Source organism: Lethenteron reissneri, chromosome 8 (assembly GCF_015708825.2).
Source record: "Lethenteron reissneri isolate LAM-NWPU_2019-01 chromosome 8, ASM1570882v1, whole genome shotgun sequence".
Taxonomy (NCBI): domain Eukaryota; kingdom Metazoa; phylum Chordata; class Hyperoartia; order Petromyzontiformes; family Petromyzontidae; genus Lethenteron; species Lethenteron reissneri.
The window spans coordinates 11274530-11300897 of record NC_083786.1 but is presented as its reverse complement, the minus strand read 5'-3'; the positions used below and the strand labels follow the sequence as shown (position 1 = coordinate 11300897).

Here is a 26368-nt window from a genome sequence, read left to right as displayed (position 1 = left end):
AGTGTTGTTAGCGAGCAACTACGAAGGCCACTGCGGTACACGAGGAAGCGGGTGGCCTTTGTCTCGCTAGTGGCGATGCTTAGACACCAGGTGCTCAATTGAGGCTGAGTCGACCTAGGGGAGGCACATGACAGGTTCAAACATTCGCCACTGTTATTGGTCGTGAGCGGGAATCGAACTCAACTCGTCGCCTTCGTAACGCAGTGCGCTACTCATTGCGCACACCGCTCCCCACAAAACTTCGAATGCCACACACACGCACGCAGCGGATTATAAGACGCGCCACCAAACGTTTCATTTAAAATAGCTAGCGGGTGATAAAATGTGCGTCTGATAATGGTGACAATGCTGTGTGTATATAAATATATTCCCTTCATCCAGAAGTGGGTTGACCAAGGCTGATTGATATGATGATGAGGCTATTGTTTGCCTGCATTTAGCAGTTGACACGGTGGTAGAGTGGTTGCGAGTTGCTGTACTGGGGGCCCGACATCGTCGCGGTTTGATTTCCCTTGGGAACGAGGAGTGATTCCATGAGACTGAATCAGAGAGACGCAAACGTGGCCATTCAAGCTTGAACCCCCAAATTCCTCCTTAAACGGCATGCACACACACACACACACCGCTTAAACCCCTTGCACGGTGGAGTTCTGAGCGGGGCAGTGGTTTAGCATTGTACAACCTGGCGTCCTGAGTTTGGATTGCAGGCCACGGCTACCATCAGTGGCGGGTGATATCCTGGGCACAACCTCGCACCCACCTCCCGCCCCCTTCACGAATCCGCAATGACCAGCGCGGGGAAGTATGGTCAAACAGCCCGTGTAAGAGTAACCTGTATCCAGTGGTGGATTGACAACGGTTTGTACTTAATGTGGATATGACATTGTCAAGAGAGCGAGTACGATCACCAAGTTAGCACTCACACCCTTCACTCTGCAATCGCTACCCGAGTGGAGGGTGTCCAACTCCTCTGTCTAAGTCGTTCGATGTCCTTCTGCGCGTTACAGGAGAGGAGAGAGGGGAGGGCGAGGAGCGAAGGGACACAGGAGGGAGAGTAGAGAGAGGAGAGTTACAGAGCTGAGGAGAGAGAGAGTCAGAGAGGAGAGCAAGGAGGGAGAGTAGACAAGGTGGAGGAAGAAGATCGAGAGCGATCAGGGAGAGTACAGGGAGAGAGATGAGAGAAAGAGAGACAGACTTTTGGCTTTTAAACAACTTTTATTGCCGCCAGCAGCAACAACACTGGAGGCGATTTCAATATGAAATACACAAAGTCACCAGCAAACAAATGAAAATTAACGCTACAAATTGACGCGCTGTGACGCTAAAAGCACCACGCACAGAGATACAGAGAGGAGAGGAGTGAGAGTGCAGAGATTTAGAGTGAGAGGGGAGTGGAGAGAAGAGAAACGGGAGAGTATGAAGAGGAGGGAGGGAGCAGAACGAGGAGAGTGGGGAGAGTAGAGAGAGAGAGAAGGGAGAGCAAAGTCAGCGAAGGGAGAGGAGCAAGACAGAGGAAGAGGTTGAGGGAGAGAGAAGAGAGAGAGAGGAAAACAGAGAAACAAAGGGGGTAGCCCCTGGAGCCAACCAAGGACGGGGGGCGAGGCGAATGCGTAGCTCTGGGGCGACAGCGCCTCTTAAAAGCCGGGCGCCTTTTGCGGTGTTTAGCAAAAGAATCTCTCTCACCCACAGCCTCCCTCCGCTCCTTGCTCAGCGGTGACTGCGTCCACAAGTTACGCGCGCACGCATGCGCACGCACGCGCGCGCGCGGACACACGAGGAGGCGCAACACGCGCACATCGATACGCGCGCGTTGTTGATCACTCCGTACGAAGCCAGAGTCGACTTGCGTAACGCAGCGTGTTCGTTTTTTTGTTTTGTTCGTTTTGTTAATTCGTTCACTTCGTTTTCGAATTAATTCGGGTGGCGCTTTTGACGTCGGGCGTCTCGCACTCGCGTCACGGCAAACAGCGGTTGGATTTTCTCTATCAGCAGTCCGAGCTAGGCCACCTCACCTACCCACCCGAGCGTCACCGGCCGTGTGGTTCCAAGTTTTTTTTTTGTTTCTTGAAAGTTATACACAAGCAGGCAATTGCAGGGCTGCGCCTGAACCTCGTCTTGCACGTGAACAAGGTCCCCCCCCCACCTACCCCACCGCTGATGACGATGGCGACGATGGGCTCTGCAGCTGTGCACCTCCTCCCGCTGCTCCTGATGCTGCTGCTCCTGCTGCTGCCCATTGTGATGTGCAGCGCGCACCGTCAAGTGGGACTCCGGGTAAGAGTTTTGATCTTCACTTTCCGCTGACTCGACATTGCCACGTGCCAGGCTTATAGCCCGATAGCCACATTAATTGTCGTCGTCACCATCAACCTCGGTCAATCCACTGCTGGATCAAGCCCCCACTCCCCCAAGCCACCACGTTGCGATGGTTCACAATACCTGCAGCTAACGCTCTCGCAAGAGCGGATTTTCATCGCTCCATCTCTTTGCGGTGGCCGATCTCTTCGGACGCTTTCTGTCTACCTTGGCTGCCTCTCCGTTATTCGCCTTGGCGGATAGTGCACCATCGCATTTTGGGTTTGAGCGAAGTCTGCCGTACGAGTCCACACCACCTACGGCTGCGCATTTGTCCACAAACGTAGACCCTCTCTGTTACTGTGCCCGATAAGTTTAATTTATAAAACAATGACGAAATGTTAATGAACGTGTCTACTCAGCAGAATCGGGACGATCGTGTGACAGTCCGAGGACAATTCGACCGGTTGGTTGACTTTAGCCCGATGCGATGACGCGTGCGTGTACGAGCGCACGAAGCAAACCACCTTCACGGATGACGCGAAACTTATTTCGCCACTCTGGCGTCCAATCTATTCGTACTTAACCCTGCTGTACTTAGTCGTGATCGCGACTGCGCGGCATTGCAATGTTTGGGGGTAGGCTGTTCCTACAGGACAGCACCATATATTATTATAAAGTGGTGTTTTAGGCCCACGATGGATTGTTTGCATGGTGGGAAAGCGAGCGACGCCGATGGCTTTGAAGGAGGCCCTCATCCAGCAGTGGAATGATCATGGCTGATGAAGATGATCGTGCATGCAATCTGTTTCCCAATAGGTTACGTACGAACCGTCAATGTGACACGTTCATCGCGCTCTAAGCGAGTTCTTTTATTGCCTGTGCGGCTTCACAAAACAAATGAATAAACTCCCAAATGTGAACCCAAGACTGGAGTCATGATCACATAATCGTGGGTGAGTGTTGGCTCCAGCATCAGAAACGCTGAGTCGGTACAGTTGAGAGTTCAAATCCCGGTTTTGTGGGATCCGCGCGCGATTCGGGTTTCCAAGTGTAGCGAGTTGATGATGACTCACACGGTTTTTGTCGCTTACTTTAGCAAAATATCAGCTGCGAGATTTAAAAGATTAAAAACACCCCCCCCCCCATCACATTCGACTCCCATGCGACGACCATTTTCTCGAGCAGAAAACTCGGCAAATTCGCCAATAACACTGTGGCCTTTAAAGGAAGCGTAAATCGGTGATATTTCGTGCGATGGCCCTCCTTCACAGAACATAAATCCATGTGCCATTGCCCAAAAAGTCACTTATTATATTTCCTTTTAAGGACACAGTGCTGGTCATGAATGCGTGCCAATGCAGTATAACCAAATACTAGTTTGTTTTTTTTTTAAGTCAGAGTGTCTTAGAAAGTGTCCTGCTAGTGTGGCTATGCGGTTGTGTGACATCTCTCCAACCTCGGGTAAAGTGCTGCTCCTGGGTGTACTTTCATGTCGTGAAGTAGCCCTCGACATGTAAACGTGACAATTTTTTTTATCTATCAATCAGGAAAAAGGGATGACGACCGCTTGTGTTGCGATCGAAACGTCGTAGTTTTTTGTTCTTTCCTTTGAACCAATCTACGTGACTTTACCGAAAGACCCAAAAGAAAATGTATACAGTACCGTGACGTGGCAAGCCATTTCGAGGGTGCTGATGATGCTGCATATGTACAAAACGTTATATTTAACAGCTAATAAACAGGAATCTCAGCATTTCATTGCATCTCGAGATGACATGAACCCTTCTTGTGCCTACAGTTGTGGTGTACAGGCCTGCAATGTGTACTGTATTCAGGCCATACCGCGTAATGTTTGACATGATATTTAACTTCGCGTGCTGGAAACTTCTTCAAGCACTTACGGAACTGAAGGCTGTGCAAACATTCGCCAGCAAAGCTCTCCCATTTTCGGCGTGTACCGTTTTTTTTTTGATCGGCTCCGCGTGCAAGCAAGAGCTTCTGTAGTTACTGAGCTCCCTGAAGAAGCTCCCAGAGCGAAACGTCGGACGCCGTGCCGAACAATGCGCTGTCCAACCCGAAACCAACATTATATAGAGTTCAGTGATGGAACAGGAGCGCCCAAAGAGTCGAGATTGGGACGTACTTTTTTTCTTCAAACATTTTATTTGGGGGGCTGCGCCGTTCCCTCTCGTGGCTCCCATCGAGGTCGTCGCTGGCGCGTCTCTCTTTTGCTGTCAACGCGTCGCGGAGGGAGACTCGGACGCAGAGGATAGAGCCCCCCCCCACCACCCCACCCGGCTATGAATTGCCCTCCTGCTTGGCTCCTAATCCCTATCGTTGGAAATCCGCCTCTTACGGGGTCATTTCCACCGGAGCGGTTTTTGCGTGCAGCGGAATTATCAGCCCGTTGCATCGAACCACTCTGCCACACTTAGATCTCCTTCCACGCTGTAAGCCGATTAACATGACGCATGCATTACAAAGTCTCTCTCTCTCTCTCGCCGTCTTTTAGCTGTTGTTGCAGTAACGTAAACAACAGTTTATGGCATTGTGGCTCAGAGCAGGCACTCTTGATCAAATTATATCCAAAGTGAACGCTGCCTTGGGTTGCATTTCCCACCGCTTAGATGGTGCTCTATAGGATGTTTCTCTTACAAATTACGGATTTTTTTCAGTGTTGTGCTTTTAGTTGAAAGCATAGATAATGTTACAAATACATAGACTTATTGTTGAAAATGTTCATAATCCCCTTGTATTGGAAGGCATAAACAGTTGGAGTTGAATGTGTGCACCCTATGAATATAGGTGTCATCGCAAACACAAAATGAATATGATGTTGATCAATTACTTAATTTCGCTTTGAGACTTTCATTCATCAGTGTCGATATAATCCAGTGAGTGGTCGTTCTTCATCCAGGGCAATGTCGTTTGGATTTACATACCACCTTAATGCAATTGCTTCTCAGTGGGCCATGCATTAACGGGAAAATACGTGAATAAATCAAAGATTTACACCATCATTTCTGGATGATAAGACGTCCCTTCTGTGTCTGTGTGTGACCAGGTTTGCATGCCATAATTGAAACCGGGCTCAAGTATGGATTGCGTCTTACTTTTCAGAGCATCTTGTACTCTGGATAATATGGTATACACTATACTCTTTGGCTCTTTCGGATAAATTCACGTAGGTGAAAAAAAAAATACGAATACAAATAAAAAATAGAAATAACTAAATTAAATCACGACGTTTCGGAAGCAACACCACCTGACGAAGGAAGCTTGTGTTGCTTCCGAAACGTCGTGATTTAATGTAGTTATTTCTATATTTTATCTGTATTCTTATTTGTATTCCTTCACCTACGTGACTTTACCGAAAGAACCAAAGAGTATGGATCCATGCAGTCACGAAAACTTCAAATCTAGAATGGTATACACTGTATATATATTAGTGAAGACCAGTTTTGACACGTTGCATCTCACCAGCAGGTGTGGCTTGGTAAACATAGAGTGAGTGATAGGTTGCAGATGTTAATGGTAAGACCACGTTCAGCACACCAAAGGCAGTGTTGCATATAAAAAAAACACAGGCTTGATGATAGTCGTGGTGGCAGTGATTATGATGTAATGGTATTTATTATACGATGTGCTGAGACGGACTTACATCTGCAACCCGTTTGGAAGTAGACCACAGGCGTCCTAATGTATTTGAATCGTAAATTGATCCGAGCTTACGTTACGGAGCAACTCGATGGTTATTCTTTTATTTGCGTTAATGGTACGCAAAAGCGTGCCCACCGGCGATTCGCACAAGGTCGTGGGGGCCCAAGCATAGGCACGGAAAACGACAAAAAAAACCCTTTTGATCACCTGAGAGAGATTTCACTGGTCACCCAGAGAGCCATGCTGGACCTAACATCTTTTCGTCTTCGACCACATCACAAGCAATGCTCTACATGTGCATTTGCTCAAATTACATATAATTTCCAATATACCCCCATTTGCAACGTCCTTTTCGTTGTTTCATAACATAGACCGAAGATTGCCCTCGTATGGGCGACGCCGACGTAAGCCACGCATGACGCCCGCGCTGAAATGCGGAGTCACGTGGTAGCATGACCCACAGAGTCAATGCCATGAATTCTTTGGCAAACTTTCACTTGGGAAAGTTTAGTGGGTCGTGTTCGGATGTAGAACGGCTCACACAAAGGCCGCGTTCTGTTCCGTGCATCTCGCGCGAGGCACACACCGCTCCCCGCGAGTGGCGTAGCGATCGAGTGTGCAGGCGGTGAGACTGCACCGGGGCACACAGGCTGGAGGGGGACCAGGCCCCGAGCTAGAAAGAAGGGAGGGGCGAGGGGGGGGGGGGATTGGTCAGGCGGCACCCAGCTCCTTATCAACCGTGCTATGCCATGGAGGTCTTAATGTGAGGATGAATATATGTATGTTGAACTTCTTTTGCACCGTACGTAGCCAACCGTGCTAATCGGAGATGCGGTGGGGGGAGGACAACAATCTGAACACAAAAAGCAGTTCTAAAGAAATTAGTTTTTAATCTAGATTTCAAAGTACATGGCTCCCAGTGTCTTCCTAATATCGGACGGCAGAGCGTTCCAGACGGCCACAGAAGCGCATCTGAAAGCGTGCGATGCGGTAACCGTCTTTGTTCGATGGCCAGCCCAAAAAAATCACGCGGTCCTTCTCAAGGTGGCAAGCTATTCGTGATTGTTAAAGAAAAAAATGGATGTCTTCTTGAATCTATCTGTAATCATTGAATCTACCTTCTTGATTTCTCAATGATGTGTGTCTTACGGACCCTGTACGCGTTCTCTGGAATTTCGTTGTTTTTTATATTTTGTTTCCGTTTTTGCTGCTGCTGTGCTCACACACCGCAGATCTCTACCGCGTAACATTGTCGGGATTTGGCTTAACGGGTCTATCATCCGTGTAACAAATCAAATAAACTCGACACTCAAACTGTGCACACAGAACTTCGAGTGGTACTCCTGTTGCAAATGAGGATTTTTTTCCCCTTCTGGGCACTCTGTTTTCCTCCCACGTGCCAAACACTCAGCGATGAAATGGGATCAACATCCAAAATACAGAATCCTGCTGATACTAGACTTCTGAACGCCCGAAAGTTTTTCTTGAAAATTAGAATAATTATATCATTCCCAGCCCTTTGTCACATACCCTGCTGGATTAAGGACATCCGCACGGACTTTAGGTGACGGGAGCTGTCTGACCATACTTCACCGCGCTGGTTAGCGAAGGCTGTTGCAAGGACCAGGAGCCCAGCGTAGACTCAGAAATTACTTGGCACTCGTGTTAGCCATGGCCAGGAATCGAGCTCAGGTTATCAAGTTCATAATGCGGCGCAATAACCACTATGGCCACCACTCATGGAAAAATGCAGGACATGATAGTTTTATTATTATGCCGTTTAAATTATGCTATGTCGTAAATCTGGATCATAGAAACGCGTTTCATGACTTGACACAGCGTGTACTTTATAAGTTCAGCACTGCGTATCCATTGCAAAACATTGCTTTGCACATGAGTCATTTCCAAATTAATGTTAAAGGCTTTGGCTTAGCCACTTCATGCTTTTAGGTTTCAAATCTATCCCATATCAGCTATATCATTGCCAAGAAATGTAATATATTGCAACGAAGGAATGCGTTTAAGAGCGCAGACTGTCACACACTTGAAAATGCAGTGAATGATTAAACATGTTAAACATATTTGACATCTGCCAGAAAATTATGTTTAGTTACAGACCTTGGCAAAGATATGAAAGGCATACACGTGTATGTCTGGCATTCATTGCTTGTGCCTTTGCAATCCGTTCAACTTTGGCATTTTCTAACATACACCTGGTGTGCATTGTGTGCATGTGTATATATAAACTGTTGGATTATCAAATATAAGGTTTTACTAAGTCTCCGTAGAGTCCTGGCAAGCAGCGAGTGAGAGCATTGGGCGTTTTTGTTTCTGTCCCCCATGCCAATGTCATGTATTTACACACCCGTGTGTCCAATGGGGGAGTGGTGGCGCAGTAGTTAGCGCGCCACACAAGGAACTGGGCGACTAGAGTTCGATTCCCGCTCACGGCCAACACCGGCGACGATTATCTGAACCGGTCATGGGCCTCCCACTCGGTCAACCCAGTCCCTGGTGTGGTGTGTAAACATGTTGGCCACCCACCCACTTGCCCCAACAGTCTGTTAAAGGCTATACGGGGGATCTTTGTCTTTGTTTTGACCAATGTAGCAGTAGCTTTTGAACTATGGTGCCAGGGACCAGAATTTTGTGTCGCGCATGGACATCAAGAAGAACCAAAACGGAAGTGTAGCACTCCAAAGAGATTGGGGAAGAAGCTCGGCCACATCATCATAGAACGAGAGAAACTCAAGTATATTGGACACACAGCTGCAGGTGTGATGGGGGAAAGCTTGGTGAAGCTGTCAATGTTTGGTTAAGTGCAAGGAAACTGAATTAGCGGCACACAGCTTCCACGGCCGTCTGGAACGCTTTTCCTTCCGATATTAGGAAGCCAATGGAGCTATGCACTTTTAAATCTAGATTGAAAAGTCATTTCTTTAAAACGGGTTTTTTGTGTTTAGTTTGTTGTCCTTCCCCCCACACCTCCGATTATCATGACTAGCTACGTACGGTGCGAAAGAAGTTCAACATACACACACATACAGCGCCCAAGTCGGAAGCCGAGGCAGTAACCGGATTGAGGGCATCGCAATGTGATATCAAAGCACAACATCGTAGAGGGCGAAAGCAGCGAAACCATCATCACCATCATCATTGGTGTCGCCACGAATACTCAGCAACAGAACGATACAGGGGGACATGCTGGCACCTCCTCACCATCACCGCCGCCTGTAACATCCCCCGCCGCGCCTCGCCCCCTCCCCTCTGCCCCCCCCCCCCTCCTAGTTCCTGATCGACGACCGCGAGAGCAAGTGCAGTGCGCCGTGCGTGGGAGCGCTGCCCAAGCCGCTGTGCGCCTCCAACGGGCGCACGTACGAGTCGCGCTGCGAGTTCCAGAGGGCCAAGTGCAAGGAGCCGCAGCTGGAGGTGACGAGAAGGGGTCGCTGCCCCGGTGAGCAGAGGGGATGGGTGGGCGGGTGGACGTCGTTAATCCTCGGGGTGGAATTTCGAAACGCGGCTACGCGTACGCGTATGGGTGGATAACGTGTGCAAAAAGTTTCGATTTGGAGCTTTCGTGACTGCAGGGATTCATCTTCTTGGTTCTTTCGGTAAAGTCACGTAGAAGGGAAATATTAAAATAATAAAAAAATATACATAATTAAATAATTCTCACGACGTTTCGGCCACAACGCAAGCAGCCGTCCTCAGTTGAAGAACACGTCTGTCGAGAAGACAGACCTGTTTTTTTGTCTTCTCGACAGACCTGTTCTACACCTGAGGCCGGCTGCTTGCGTTGTGGCCGAAACGTCGTGAGAATTATTTTATTATGTTTAATTTTTTATTATTTTATTATTTCCATTCTACGTGACTTTACCGAAAGAACCAAGGTGTACAAAAAGGTTTAAAGGTACTGCCCGGCAGTTGGCGTCTCACGCCGCTGGTGGTAGAAGGCCTTGCACGAGAGGGAGCTTGCCGAGGTCTGCTCTTCTAGGATGGCCAAACGCCTTGGAGAAAGGTGGGGAAGTCCCCCAGGGTGAACAGATTGTCGAACCCAGCAAGCTGAGTTGATTCTTGGCCACGGTTCATGTCAGTGGTAAGCGATAGCTGAACTCATCCTGGAGTAGTCTCCTTCACCAATCTGCACCGACCAGCCGTGGTGGAGTTATGGTCAGGCAACCCACATGGGCCAACACCTTCCAGCAGTAGACTAACAAGGGACAGTCAGTCTATTGTGATATCTTGATTTGAAGCTTTCGTAACTGCAGGAATCCATACTCTTTGGTTCTTTATTTTATACCTACGTGACTTTACCGAAAGAACCAAAGAGTATCTATTGTGATAATTGTGAAAATGAAATATGCAACACTGATTTTTACATGTAAATGACCAACAAAATGTCTTTACTGTATTTCCACATCGAAGAAACACATTTTAGTCCATTGGTGCATAGGCTAAGAAAGTTCTGCTGGACAGCATTGTCCCAGAAGACCCATAAATGAAGGGAGGGGAACAATCATGATATTTTTAACGTGGTGAGATTCACTTTTAATTTGTTAATCATTTATTTGTTACACACAATACTGCACGACAGCTCACATGGACTTTACACGTTTACATGCAATGTACATCAGTACGCTGAATCTAGCCCAGCTATTAATCTGGCCCACCTATGAATCTAACCCATCGATTAATCTAACCTATCGATTGATCTAACCCACCTATGAACCTAGCCCACCGATGAATCTAGCATAACTATGAATTTAGCCAACCTATGAAGCTCGCCCACCGTATGAATTTAGCCCACCTATGAATCCAGCTCACCTAAAGCCAGCTACACATCACGGCTATTCACAGCATTGTTGGAGGTTGTAGCGCGTGCTGCACTCGGCACAACATCTGACGTTTCGCTCCACGTGCTGAGAGCTTCGTTGGGTTCCAGAGCAAAAGGTCAGACACCGCACTGAATGGCACGCGGCACAACCCCGAAAGAGAGCAATACAGCACATACGCGAAAGCCTCCACCGCTGTACGAATCGCTGATATCGAAACAACAGCGGTAGTTGTGCTAAAAATTGTGCTTGTGGCAACACGTACGAGGGAGGGAGGCAGGGGCATTCCTTCTATTCCTCACCCCCACTAAGCCTCTCAAGGGATGGCTGTACGGATGATTTTAATTCCTCGTGTCGACCCTCATGCGCACGTTCTCCCTTTGCTGAATAGAAATGTCCAGTTGCCAGCAAGATCGTGCCAGGGCGCAGGAACGGCAAGACAAGAACAGTTTCATCCCGGAATGCAAGGAAGACGGAACATACGCAGAGGTTAGCGGTGCCGAGTTGCGGCCACTGATGTTGCCGTCGCGTTTGGCAGCGCGAGCTCTTGTCACCACGTTATCCACTCCCAGCCGCGTAGTGGCCGGGCAGCTCGGGGATTTGCTGTGATGTGGCCGTGTTTGCGAGTGCAGCGAGGTGATGGTCTCACTTGGCCTGGCCACCAACGACCGCAGCGAAATTAAATACTCACATTCGGTTTTCGCTCAACTTGGTTAAATTCTAGTTTTCCGACCGGAGATTTTGGTTAGATTGACATGTGACTAATTGTCAGGGCATCTGGAAGTGTGGGTGAAGAGGCCCTGTTGATTTGAGGAGCAAGTCTGCGACACTGTCTCACTCGGGGTGGTGCACTGATAGTCTGCGGCGTTCCAAATGCATTCATCTGTTGACTGAACACGGATAAGACACTTGCAATACAATTGGTAAAATATAGTTAATTCCAGTTTGTTTATACTGTACCACTTACAAACACCGGCATATCGCACTCTTCCAAAGCGATGGTGCTTTGTTAATCGTGACTGTTGTTAACTCACACGATAAATACATTGTTGTGAGGCTCTTTCACTTCACATGAGAAAAATTCATTCTATTTTTATTAGCCAAGGGAGGGGAACGATTAGATCAGCCGTGGTGCAGGAGCTACGTAGATTGCTGCTTCACAGGACCCTGAGAGATGGTCGCGGTTGAGAGAGGCCTTCATTCAGCAATGGAGTGATTAAGACTTATGACCGTATCCCTTCAGGACCAAGGTTTTCAAGTTGCATTTTGTTTCATCACGCAGAGTATTGACCATTTTTTTTTTGTTTTTTTACTTGGATTGCCTTACCTATGGCCATATCACCCGAAAGGCTTCTGATCTCATCAGATATCGCAAGCTAAGCAGGCCTGAGACTGGCTCGGGCTCCGATGGGTGCCCACCATGGGCTATGCGGTGGACAGGAAAGCGGTGTGCAGCAAAATCCAATGTTGTACTGTTATCTATATGCGTCCAAGTCTATGTTCCCTACCTTCACTTTACCACACTGACCAGTTTGGTGAGGTAGAGTCAAGTAACCCGTACCACGTGCATAGTGTAAGTGGAGGCCATCATCCAGCAGCGGATTGACTTTATACATGTCCATGCATGTACTTGCCTTACTCACCCCCAGAATGTCGCTGGTGTCAACTAGACGAGTACCACTTTGTGGGGAAGTCAAGGGTAGTTGTACTATGGAGCCCTGCCAAAGCAATGTTTGTATACTGAACTTCTCTCGCACCGTACGTAGCCAACTGCGCTAATGGGAGGTGCGCGGGAACGACAACAAACTTGACACAAAGAGCAGTTCTAAAGAAATACGTTTTCAATCTTGATTATGTAAACGTGCGTAGCTCCAGTGGCATCCTAATATCGGAAGGAAGAGCGTTCCAGACGTCCGCGGATGCGCATCTGCAAGCGCCGTGCGATGCGGCGGCCGTCTTTGTTCGAATGTAGAACATCAAACAGTGGGCTCAGGGCCACCAGTGGACATGAAGTCCCACCTCACTGTCCACAAGATCGTGGAGGCGCGACCATCGGCTCCGACGTTGACTCTCCTGCCTGCGTCGACGTTTGTCTGGCCCTTGCCGCGCGGCGCGCAGGTGCAGTGTCACAGCTCGACGGGCTACTGCTGGTGCGTCACGTCCGAGGGGAGGCCCATCAGTGGCACCTCTGTGCGCAACACCCTCCCGAAGTGCACAGGTGTTGAGCGGAATCGGGGTGAGTGGTTTTGCGCCCGTCGGGAATCACCGAGCGTACACATCGGGCAAGACATTGGCGCTGTCCTCTTGGCACGGTGGGGGTTTTTACGCGGTACAGCGCCTCGTGTCCAGCAACGAAGTTAGAGCCATGGCGGCAGGGGTTACGGATATTCTGGAGAGGGCAAGGGAGTGGAGACTTTGGTCACGTGTAGAGAAGAGGCAAAGAGGTTGTAATGAGAAAGGGCCGTGGGGAAGCCACCTGTGCAGGGCGGAAGGAGCAGAGGGAGACCGACGTTGATCTTGGACGATGTGAGGACCGTGGAAGGGATGTGACGAGAGAAGAGGCACAGGGTAGAAGGACTGTGGAGGGAGAAAATTCGAGCAGCACATTGAGTAATGAGACTTCCATCTTAGAATAAGACGAAAGTCTATGGGGTCTGTATATGTAAGCCTATTGATCGTGTAAGTGTATACGAGTCTGGGTCTGAAATGTAAGCCTATGGATTTGTGTGTAAGGACAGCAGATGTCAAATTAAATCGGCACAGAGTAGAAGTGCAAACGAGAAAAGAAATCCGAGGAGTAGGCCCCAATGAAAAGAGACAAATTCCTTCAGAGTCCGGTACCCGGCAAGTAGGAGTCGTGGATCGTGCTGAAGTCATGGTGTGTGGGATTCTCACCACCTGTAGGGCTTTGAGGGGTGGGGGGAGGGAGGTCAGCAGAAGGAAGGAAACCAATCTGACCTCCGACCTATCCGTGCCAATTTGATTGTAAACCAGAACAGGCTCGTCGAGTCTCAGGACTCTTATTCAGGACGGTCCCGCATTTGGGATGTTTGGCCAATTTCATTCCCGGTCACTGGAGAAACACAACCACGTGGTTCGAAGGGGGCGAGATAAACCACTGCCATGATCAAGGTCGCAGTCCGCACTCCTCAACCACCTGTTGTAGCCCCTCGAATGTGCAGGATTTCTCTGGGCAATGGCAGTTCGCTTGTACACTGAAACATTCCTCAATCGGCAAATTGGACCAAAATCTACACCCCCCCCCCACCGCCTAACATCAAAAAAACAGACCCGCGTAAAAAAATAGAAAATCATTAAGTCAAAGATTGCTGTTGTTCCGTTTTGACGGGTCACACAAAATCACGAACACAAAAACCTCAGTGCAATTATAATCCCAGCCGCAGCCACGCATGCTGTTTGTTGCGCTCAGTATATCATGACGTGAGTGTCTGCGCTCGGAGATAATTGACTGCCATGGGAACGTGGCTGTCTGGTTCGTGGCGTCGTGAAAATGTTTCTCGCGCGTCGAATTAACGCGCCCCACGTGGCCGAGAAAGCCATAATGTGCTTTGTGATAAAAGTCACACCGGCCTCGTTTGACAAAGCAGCCGTGAGGGTTTATGCTTTATTTTGAATAATGTGTACACTTTAAAGGTGATATATTCCGTTGGAAAGTGCACACAAAAAAATCACTACGGGGACATTTTGTACGAATTCCCAAGCAGCTATTTATTTTTAAATGGTGACTCAAGACACTTGCCTTTTCCGTGGAAACATTTATTTTTAAAGGTGAATCATAGCTAATTAAATGCAAAGCACAACGAGAAAAAAAATGTTTTTTCGGCTAACGGAGTGGAGTTCAAATCCCTTTCCCCGCAGGCTCTCAGGCTCGATCAACCGCTCATGAAAAACCTGGCAAAGAAGGTGAGAAATTATTACATTTTCTTTTAACCATTATCATCATCATCATCATTCTGTTTATCATTTATAAACCAATGTGGGTTGCTGGCTATTCACTTTCAAAAAATCGAAATTGATACATTACATTGAAATATGCTCGCCTGTGCTTTAAGCTCGTGCACGGGGCAGACTGCAAATGCGTGATATACAATATCCTTTGCCTTTGGCAGAAAAGATAATTGATCAATTATAGTCGTAATTTATTACCTAAATAAGCAACATCTTGGTGCAGCTTTGCTGCGTGCATGCGGCGGATGCTTTACGCGCACACACGCAGTCGCACACACGCGCGCACACACGCACTCGCACGCACGCAGTCGCACGCACGCGCACAACACTTGAATTTTGCTTATTTATCAGCGGTGATTTGGCAGCTGTGTTCAAACACACTCATGCAAAGCGTAACGTTTAGATCTGTCCTCTGTTCTAAGGGTAGACACCGTTTACCCCTATAATGGCAGATTCTTTTCGCTTCTTTGTCCTTCTCCACCCAGAAGACGGATCAAGGCCGACTCCGACCTCTGAGTCCCAGCTACCCTTAGAGGAAGAAGGTAGGCCCATCGGCACGACGATCCTATTCGCGCACACCTCGTTCGAACCGGGGCCCCCTTTTGTCCATGCTTTTCAATGGTTGATATTCGCATGTGCGCGGTGTGTGTCTGTTCGGGTGGTTCAGCCACATGGACAACTGGGAGGTTGCAAGTTCAAATCTTGGGTGGGGTGTTGAGATTGCGTCATAATCCCTGCACGGTCGATGAAATGATTGGTTGACCTATGGGTAGACTCGCCAAAGCCATAGGAATGTGGAATTTCCACGGCTGGCTCAGGCCAATCATCACGAGGTAACACGGCCTCCATGCTTATTGAGCAGGAAATCACTTTGACTTTTCTTTTTTATAGAGAAGCGTGGAGTGGCAGCGTAGTGGTTCGCTTATTGTGCCAGGAACCTCTTATATTATACCCATGTGTGCAATGATGCGCGCATGAATGTAAGTATGGATACGTAAGGGGGGAGTGGAAGTGCAGCGGTGAGCACACTCTCCCATGAACCCGGTGACCTGAGTTTGATTCCAGGCCACGGTTCACATCAGTGGTGAGTGATATCTGAACTGGTCCCGGCCCTCACCCTTCAACAACCCACACTGACCGGCGTGGTGAAGTATGTTCCAAATATGTTCCAACAATGAAACAAAATAACGCACTAGAATCTGGATATGAGCACATCCCTGGAGAGCGAGGCCAGCTGTGCTTATAACAGCAGCAGGGTGCTTGTATCAGAAGTTGTTCTTTGCGTTCCCCCCCCCGTCCCTCTGCACCAGGATAGCGTAAGCATATGTTGCTTATATCAGAACTGTGCTTCCGTGCGGTTTGCTACCGTCGCCAAGCTTCTGCTGGAGCTGTGGTCAACGTGATCACAGTGGGAGCGAAGGCAGCCGAGCTTGGTGCTGTGATAGCCTCAGTAGGCTCTCATCACAGCACCAGTCCCCAACAGTGCCATGCACGGCTAATGGGGGAGCTTTGTCTTTGTCATTTTGTATTGTTTTTGTAATGTAAACCAATGCGGGTTTTTTTTTGTGTGTAAACCATTGTTTTTTACAGCCTTGAGCGGTAAGAAGTATGAACTGAAAGAAATGTGCCAACGCTTATCTGGACCCAGCTTGCGTGCTTCTTAAACAAAAAATAGCGCTTTTGTTCCTTGAAGGCTTTTATGGCATTTTATTGTCATAGCGTTTTTAGCCAATTGCTGAACCCTTTCCCGTTCCGAGGCGTCTGCGAATTGCAGAGGGGGGGGGAGTGGGGGTCCCGTTCACCGCTCAATCTCGAAACGTGCGAGCAAGCGGTCCAGTGGTAATTTTATTTGGAGAGGCGCAGAGCCTTTTTAAACCAATTGTTGCTCACCGCAGAGAAGTGTGGCGACACGACCACCGCACTCCATGGTAGCTGGCGCCAAACTGTGTCACACGCCCTCCTGCATGGCCTTTGATCCAACGTGATGGAATGGGAAAGGGTTAATGTTGTAATGTTGTTAATTGTTCTTCTTTAAGCACTATTTTTGCCCACACCTCTGACGCGTTCTATTCCGCTGTTTCCCGTTCTGCCGCACGGATCGCTTCAGCGTTGTTGTTTTGCTCTGTGCTGATGGCACCACAGATCTCCACTGCAAGCTAGCTGGGTAACTGGCTGAATGATAATTTCCGTGTAACAAGTAAACATAAATTGATCGATTGATGAAATTACTTCGTTATGTTATTGAATACATATATTTTTTTATATACTGATCAAGAGCAAAATTGATGAAATTAAACATAACTTCATTCAACGAGGGTTTCAAATGTAGGTTTGGCTGCCACTCGTGATCTGCGCGTGGTCTTCCGGGTTCAGCCGCACGTTGAGCATTTCTTCTGTCGAGCCTTCTCGCCACGCACGACCGCGGGCGTCTTGAGTTACGAAAGCTTGAGCGGGGACATTCTGAACGTGAACGGGAGAGCACACTTCACTTCAAACGGCGTTACGTGCTAAGCAATCCTCGTTCCAAGAAGTGCACTGCATGGAAGTTGACATTTTCCAAGGCAATGCAAGTGAAGTTGACTCTGAATATGAAAGATTTAAATTGCAGTTATTCGTTAAGAAAATACGAATCCATCTCATGCGACACTGCTCTCTAATTAATTGCGTGCGTTTTCTTTTCCCCGAATGACTGTGTTGCCTTTGGACGCGACCTGCCGGGCAATCAGAGACCATTAGCGGTCCCACCATTTGGCGAAATCATCTCCAGAGAGGACGGGAAATGAAGCCGAACGGCACAGCGCACAGGAGCCCAGGTATGACCTTCTTTGAACTTCTTTCGCACTGCACATAGCCAACCGGTGCTAATCGGATGTGCGTGGGATGGACAACAAACTAAACACAAAAGTATGTTTTTTTGTTTAGGCGGAGGTTGGTTCCGGCTAACGGGAATTTCTCACTTGTCAAACCTATGCAGCAGCAGCTTCCGTTAATATCTTATATATAGAGGATCGCAGAACTCGGGCAATTGTTGGTGTGCGGCTTACCGCCTGGCTGCTGCCCTGGCCGCTTGTCTGTGGTTCCTCGCGCCTCTGATGTTGTTTTCTCTCTCGTTGAGAGTGAGTGAACACCGCGCACATTTTTACAAGTTGAAATTATTATTATAAGTATCCAAACACATGCCGATGTAGTTAAACCTCTCATAGCTGGACTCGACTTCGACAGCCTTGGTCTTACATGTATTTAGATCACTCTTTCCCAACCTGTGGTACGTGAAACTGTTGCAGAGAGAGAACTCACATTTTTGTAACTTTTTACTAAGCACAATTTTTTTAACTGCCCATTGCACAAACATAACTTGTATATTTTTGGGGGCTTTTGAAATAACATTTAAAAATGCTTTCAGAGCAATTTTAGTTCCGTAAAATATGCTTTTGGTGTATGGCTGTCCACACACTTTTTTTCCTCGTAAAGTTTGACAGTGGTCATCAGGTTGTGAAAAGCAGTGAACCTCTGGGATTGAGACAATTCACGTCCAAACACGAGCGAGAGAGAGAGGTCAGCACGAGAAGGAGAGCGTGAAACTGACGCAACGGGGTGAACGCGTGCTGTTGGGAAGCATCCGGTCCATGTGCTCTGCTTGTTGCAACCTGCTGACCCTCTCACCTTTGTGAACATTCATTTGTCTGAAAAGAAACAGAAATATTTCATTTATATATTATGAAAAGAATAGCGTTTCATTTAAATAAATACAGCGTGCTTCAAATAAGTGGGACTATCGGTTTTTATTGGAAAAAGAACTGATAATACACTGTAACATGATAACAAATGTATGTTAATAGCTTAAAAAAGTCAAATAGTCTCTCCACTTGTTCGCCATCATTTTCAACACACTCCTGGAATCTTCTCTACGTGGCCTACAAAGCCCCGAGGCACATTTCGCGTGGTATTGTTGCAAATTCTCAGAAGTGTTGACATCTTTTTCGAAGCACCCTGTATATTTGACTCTTCTAAACAAACAATTTTGGCGGCCCAAACGAGATATTTTTTAACTCTCCGCCTGTGCATGCAATTTACGGACCGTTGTCAGAGGGAAGTTGATGCACCCTGCCTGCGTGTGAGTTTCATCGTTGAAACGTGTGCACTCTGTACCGCAGCACGTGCCTTTAAAATTCAGAGCAACTCCATTAAACCCATAGCCACTGTGAACGTGTTTATGGCGAACGTATCCCTTCATATTCACCCACCACCTGAACTAGTCACACCACACACAGCTGAATTCTGCCACTGTGACAATTAGCCGCTTTAAAATGTTTAATTAGTTGCCATGTCGAGAGTGTTTAATAACTGCAACAGTAATACTATATGTACATACGTATGTTGAGCTTCTTTCGCACCGTACGTAGCCATGTGTGCCAAGCCTCTGGTGGACGAGGGTCTCCCCAACACCGCGTTAGTGACGGGGGTTCTGTGACCATACTTCACCATGCTGGTCAGTGCTGATCGGTGAAGGAGGGGCCTCTTTAAATATCGCTGGCCACCGATGTTGGCCATGGCCAGGGATTGAGCTCAGGTCCACCGGGTTAGGCAGCAGCAGTGCACAAACAGCTGCACCACCGCTACCCCGGTATTGATTCAGGTTAAAAACAGGTGTGATAAATCACTCACTTGGAATGATCAAAGATATTATTTTGACCTCAAATACAGACGCGGCGTTTCTTTGGAAGTAGATTGGGCTAAATGCAGTCTTGGCAAACTGAGAGGTTCATTCCATAGCCTGCGTGCACTTGTGATGGTTTGTTTAACTCATGCACGCTTCGAAGTAGTTTTTTTTATGCGTGCAGGTAATTTAGAAGGGCTGCCTGTGTGTGTGTGGCATCTGACATCGTGATATTTCCTACGAATCTAAACGATTCGCCGCTTATGTGTTTTTTTTTCTTCACCCGAATTACTTTCTTGAATTGTCCTACGTATACACATTCTTTTGAAGACATCAAACTGCTTGGCTGACTCTGTCGAATTTGGTGCGACCCACATAAAGCGAGAAAGTATTCGCTCCGTGGCAAGGCAGCCTCATATATATATTTATTTTCCCCCTTCTTCAAGAATAAAAATCAAGCTCAAGCACAAAAGGATAAAATAAACCGAGACGGGGCAAAACTGCACGGCTTTTCCTCGCTGGAGGATAGGAGGCAGACATAAATACCCTCAAGACTTTCCACCGTTTAAGAGGGATCAAAGCTAAAGGGGAATTTATCAAGTGCCTTTCCATTCACGAGGGATTGGACACTGATTTAGAACAAAGGAAGAATGCTCAGCTTGTTATTTTTTCGTAAACAAAAACACAATTGGAGTGCGTCCGTGAGTTAGTTATGCCTAGAGGAGAAGCACCACCACCACCACCTCCTCCCTCCAAGCGGTGCTCTCTCCAAAAGGGTTCATGACTCGTCGCGGAACCGATCGTCGCCAAGTGAAGAGCTCAATTTGAACGGGTCGGAAATAAGAAAAATGCATCTCTCGCGAAGAGGTTCCATTGTTTTAGATTTGAAGCTTTCGTGACTGCAAGGGTTCATACTCTTAGGTTTTTTCGGTAAAGTCACGTCGGTAAAAATAATAATAATGAAAAAATAAAATAATAATAAATGAAAATAACTAAATTAAATCACGACGTTTCGGAAGCAACACAAGCCTCCATCATCAGGTGTAACTGCGGCTTCCATTGTGCGCTGTGAGCCACGGATTTGCCGTCACACCGCTCGCATGTCACACGCACGTATCAATACAAATAAAAACTCGCCGTTACATTCGCACATATCAACATCTATTTCTGTGCGGCTTTCACTTTCTCCACGTTTGCAGAAAAAAACCCCATAAAAACTCCCCTCTTACATCTCGTAATAGAAATAACAATTTGAAAATGACCGTGCTGAAGATAATTTCATTTTTCCCAGCACTGAAATGGTTCTTTTTAAGCCCGTGAAAGTGCCTGTAAAGTCGCCCCCCCCCCTCCTTCCTCCCCTGCTGTTACGGTTATTGCGAGCATAATGGGCAGTGATCCATACTCTGGTATAAACGATTAATCTTTATCAGACCCACCAAGCGAGGACCTTGCTCTCTCCCGAGGTCAACCTGGCCCAAAATAGAGACCACGCTCCGACCGTTGAGGGGTCAACTTAAGCCGAGTGTGTGGGGGTGAGCGAGCGTACCCAGCACACCACATCCAGTACACCCCTCTCTCACAGGCCCAAACAGCAGCATTGAAGTTTCAACACGTATCTTGAATAGAGTGAGGTTATTGTTATTAATATTATGAGAGCTTGGGAAATGAAGTGATGGAAGGGAATTTGATGCTTTCACAAATTAACCACAATAGCTCGCAGATCTCGCCAAAGAACATAAACCATCATCCTCGCAACAGCCGCTTTTGGCTGGCCATCGAACAAGACGGTCACCGACCACATCGCGCACTTTCAGATGCGCTTCTGCGGCCGTCTGGAACGCTCTTCCTTCTGATATTCGGAAGCCACTGGAGCTATGAACTCTTAAATAACCTCAATTGAAAACTGATTTCTTTGGAACTGCTTTGTGTGTGTAGTTTGTTGTCCTTCCTATGTACATCCGATTAGCGTGGCTGGCTACGTACGGTGCGAAATAAGTTCAACATGCAGACACACATACATGTTGAGCAGTGTGACTTGCGGGAGGGCGGTCAACGCAGCATAGATGGGACGACACATTCAGTGTCGTAAGCCTACGGTAGTTATATGGCTGTGGCTACGTGTCACGTGCTGTCTACTCCAATCGAGCAGCGACTCAGAAAATATTCACTTCAAGATTATGCTCCTGAATACTGTTGCTGTTGTTGCTGTTAAATATCGAGGCAAGGAAATAGTTGGCATCGTCATAGATGCGAGTCAGCCCAAATAACTTATCGATGGTAGATAGGACTCAAGAACGGTGATTGAGCCCCCAATCTTGACGTGACCACGGGAAATCCGAGCGATTTGCATTCGCACCGCGCGTGCGTTCGCCACCTGCTACGAAGGTTTGCGGTCCAAGACCCCAGAGCAGCCCTGGTTATTACTGTGGAAGTGTTAGCTATCGTCACACACCGCCTGTACCACAGTGGACACTAAATACCCAATAGCATTTGACGAATCACGAGTAGGCTGTGTGTGTGCCGCAGCCGTCATCAAAATTCGCCAAATTTTAAAAATTACGAAAAGATTTGCTTGATTGGAACAAATCACAGAGCAGCACCGCCCTCCTAATGGCAGACTAATGCTCACTTGCAGGCCGGTGACGCACCACTTAGGGCCACACAGGGACAGCTGTGAGCAGAAGGAAGGGTTCCCTAGGCTCAAACAAATGTTAAGCAAAACTACGATGAGATGTACTCCTGTGAGGTGTTCTGAGATGCTGGAGCATTTAACCCTTTCCTGTTCTGAGACGTCTGCAAGTTGCAGGGTGGGCTTCTATGTTCACCGCTGAATCTCAGGAACGTGCAAGCGTCTCAGCGTTAATTTTGTATTTTAGAGAGGTGTAGCACCGTTGTTTTTAAAGACATTGTACTCACCACAGAGAACCGTGGCGACACGACCACATTCTATGATAGCTGACGCCAAAATATGCCACGCACGCTCCCTGCATGGCCTTGCGGTAGCCTCGGTACCGATGAAGTTATTTTATTTTAGTTTTTCTTCCGGTTTCGTTTTGAAGATGTACACGTACGTCATCGGAACGGGAAAAGGTTAAGCAAGCGCCCTTATACATGCAGACGCGAACAACCCTTATCAGGTGACAAACGCTCTCGGCTGCCCCTTTGCGCACGCAGACAAGAACCCGTCGTGCGATCAGGAGAGGCAGATCGCCACGGAGGAGGTGCGCAAGAACCCGCGGGAGGGCATCTTCGTGCCCGAGTGTGCGGCCGGCGGAGTCTACAGGGCCGTGCAGTGCCACCAGTCGACGGGCTACTGCTGGTGCGTGTACGTGGACACGGGGAGGCCCATTCCCGGAACGTCCGCACGGTGAGAATTACCATGGCCACGCCATCAACTCCGTTGTGGTGACCGTCACCGTCGTCGTGACCGGTATCTTGCGTTGGATTTGAATGGCTGGCACATTGCCCTGCGGAACCCGAGGTCGCGGTGGTTTCCAAATGGGGATTCATTCGATCCGCGAGTGAATCGGTGATGACGCAAGTGAGACCGTTCGACGGCGAATAGCTTCGCTAAACTCTGAACAGACGTTGTTGAATTCGTGAGCTCTTGCATAAAGTGGAGCTGCGGCACATAGCGCGACAAACTCAGTGACCCCGCGGTTCGGATCCTAACCATGGCTCACGTGAGTGGCGAGGAATGAACTGGAGCAGTCCTTGGGCACAACCCTAAAGCAATTACCACTCAGCAGAGTGGTGAAGTACGGTCAAACAGCCCACATGTTCAACATGTAGCCTTCATACAGCGGTGGATTGGTGGAGTACTGGGAAATGTAATGTTTTTACTTTCATATTACCATCAACAGCAGTATCACTGCCATTGCCATTCGCATTACAATAATTGTCTTTACCATTATTATTACCATCATCATCAATAACCTTAACACACAACCGGATTTGTATCGTACATGCAATAAAGGCCTACGCATACAATTTAGAAGCTGTATAGTACACAGTCCAACCAACACAGTTAAGCCCATTGTTACATTTTTTTTAAACAAAAACTCGCGTGACGACAGACTTGTTTGCTAAAGTGTCCTTAGAAGCATGTACTGTACAGTGGCATGCTGCATAGCTATTGATATTTTACACAAATGACTTTTTTTGAAAGTTAACCAAAACCTTTTGTGTGGTAAGAACTGGCACTCGTTCACCGTGTCCCCTATTTATCTGTGAACCCATTCGGACTCTTCCTTTAGACTGGAGGAGTCCAATGAGCTACGCAGCTATTACATGAGCGTGCTGTGATCCGCATGCCGTAATTGATCCATGCAAACATGTGTTATCCGTAAGTCAGTGACGATACTTGTTTTGGCCGATGCGCGGATAAGAGAAGTGGTCCATTAATGACAAAAGATCAACCTTGGTATAGAGCCTTGACTTAGCTGAGTCAACCATTTAATGATTTCCCGAAAGCACGAATTTCATCCTGTTATCTGAACCCGCATATGGTTAAGAGGAGTGACCTGGAGGTGAAACAAAACTCATCCTATTATCTGTATTTATCGCTGCATTGTCATGCAAAATGTATTATTTGGTCGAGATAAACACTTATATATTAACAATAACAAAAACGGATTACTTATTTCCTGCCTTTGACATGTGGCTCAGAAGCATGGACAGTGGACAGAGAAAACGGAACACAATCAGAAAAATGTGTTTGGCAGGACACGTGACGAGACGGGACGATGATCTGTGGATGAGATGAACCATGGCCAAAGTAGGGAACACGCCGGAGAGAACATCAAACCACAGAGAAGGAATCTGCTCGTGTAGATGGAATTGACATTGCAAGACCATGAGAGATGGCACCGGCTTGGAGCTATACCTTCATCCAGCAGTGGATAAATCATGTAGATGATGATGATGAAATATGGATATTAGTATCTGCACAAATGAAATGACAGCAGTTTCGCCTAACATTTGAATAACTTAAGGTTAGTAAACAGAACAGAGGAAGAAAAGACACCACAGCCACTTGGAAAAAAAAAGAGAATTAATTCCCAATTTCGACATCAATTCCTCAAATTAAGCCTGAAGAATATTACACATTAACATTTATATTGAAATGTGGAGTATCTCCGTCAATCCAAATGTGCCAACCAGCTGGTACTTTTAATGATCCCAAACATGTTTACTGCCCTAAAGATAACCGGGCCATGCACTTACAATTACCAGTGAAGTGTCAACACAGCTGCTTCGAAAAATTACACGGATGCCCCAAATAATATTGCAAAGAATTAGATAGACTATTAAAGAGTTCCAGTGTTTTAAGATGTGCAATCTATGATGTTTTATTATCTCTCATTCTTTCAGAACTGTTATGTGGAATAATAAATATATCTGCAATTGACAATTTTGGAATGCAATGTGGGCAAACCTATGACTCATGGATTATTTAAAATAATGTGCAAGCCCTTTTGTAATAAGAGTTGTTGTGACCAAGCTTATCATTGTGGGTTGGTGGACAGCAGAAGACCCAGGACCAGACTACTGGATATCTGTGAAGAAGAGCTTTACAGCTCATCGGATTCCTCCAGTATAAATACATATTCTGATTCTGAGTTTAGACGTCACTCGCCGCCGATGTTAGCCATGAACTGGGAATTGGACTCTTCATAACACAACGCACTCACCACGGCACCACCGTTCTACTCATTTGCATTGTCTAATTCATCAATACTTAATTATAAATTTACTTCGAGAATCGTCACTCAACGATCATAGTTGTGCATCAGGTTTATGATGTTCGATTTTCAAGAGATTGTTTACGTATTTAGTGTATCACTTTGTGCCCCAGATGTCCCTGGATCATATACGAAAAAATTACTTTTGGTCTCAATGTGGTTCCTTGCCTCGTTAACAAAAAGAGATGCACGCATGTCTGTCTGTCTGTGTGTTGTGCATTAGGGGGCCGCCGATTATTGGAAATTTTGATTTAATGAGAGAATAAAAATATAATAATGGTTGTTTACAAGTGTTATGCCAAAACCCAAGCGCAACATATCCTTGCAAAATATGAAGCCATAGAGATTAATTTACAAAGGCTGCAAAAAAAACGCACAAAGAGCGATTAACCCTTGAGAAGTATGATTCGTCCACCTTCGCTCACAACTGTTACGTGAGCATGTGTTGCTTATATCAGAACTGCGCTTAAACAATGTGCGCTTATAACCAGCAATGCACGTGCATAGCGTGGAGAGCTGCGGTTAGCGCACTGCGCTATGAACGCAGCAACCCGAGTTTGATTCCCGGCCACGGCTAACATCAGTGGCAAGTGGTATATCTGAACAGGGTCCACGGCAGTCTCAATTTCATCGAGAGGCAATGACCAGCGTGGTGAAGTATGGTCACGCACCACGACACGGGGGAAGACCGTTGACCACCGGCGGCTCGACGCAGAGACTCGCGAATCGTCGCCGTGGGTCTGTAAACCAATGCACCAACGCACGGATTTTAAACGCTCGGTTTCGCTTTCTCGACCGGCAGCTACAAGCTGCCCGAGTGCGATGGGAACGCGAGGGCACGCAGCAAGCTCGAAGACCCCTTCCGAGATCGAGAACTCGAAGGTGAGAGGCGTGGACCGCGTTGCACCGAGCACGGGAGGACAGCGCTGTCTCGTTCGTCGTCGCAATGTTCGCAGGTTGTAACTGCTTGGGGTAACTTCAGAATCAGAATGTGTGTTCACGCTCGAGGAATCCGATGAGCGACAAAGATGTTTTTTCACAGATGTTTCTGTAGCTGATGGCAGATTACTGATTTGGTGCGGCCCGAATTATTGAGCACACTTAGCTTTGCTGGAGAGGTAATGTTACACTTGCACGAAAGGACCTCGGATTAGCACCGTTGGCTCCGTACGGTGCAAAATAAGTTCAACATACATACAAAGCATGCC

General features: G+C 47.3%; 1 protein-coding gene across 3 annotated transcripts in view; it reads left to right on the top strand.

The window, feature by feature from the left end:
- Positions 1-1518: 1518 nt before the first annotated feature.
- SMOC1 (SPARC related modular calcium binding 1) overlaps positions 1519-26368 on the top strand; it is a 54646-nt gene continuing 29796 nt past the window's right edge. The window contains exons 1-9 of one of the 3 annotated variants that reach the window (XM_061580057.1): positions 1519-2274; positions 9247-9412; positions 11182-11279; positions 12909-13026; positions 14670-14714; positions 15212-15301; positions 17486-17572; positions 22591-22783; positions 25963-26042. In XM_061580057.1, coding sequence (XP_061436041.1) covers positions 2158-2274; positions 9247-9412; positions 11182-11279; positions 12909-13026; positions 14670-14714; positions 15212-15301; positions 17486-17572; positions 22591-22783; positions 25963-26042 — 994 coding nt within the window. In that variant the 5' untranslated portion in view covers positions 1519-2157. The remainder of the gene's footprint in view (positions 2275-9246; positions 9413-11181; positions 11280-12908; positions 13027-14669; positions 14715-15211; positions 15302-17485; positions 17573-22590; positions 22784-25962; positions 26043-26368) is intronic. The other 2 variants (XM_061580042.1, XM_061580049.1) reach the window with 2 other exon arrangements.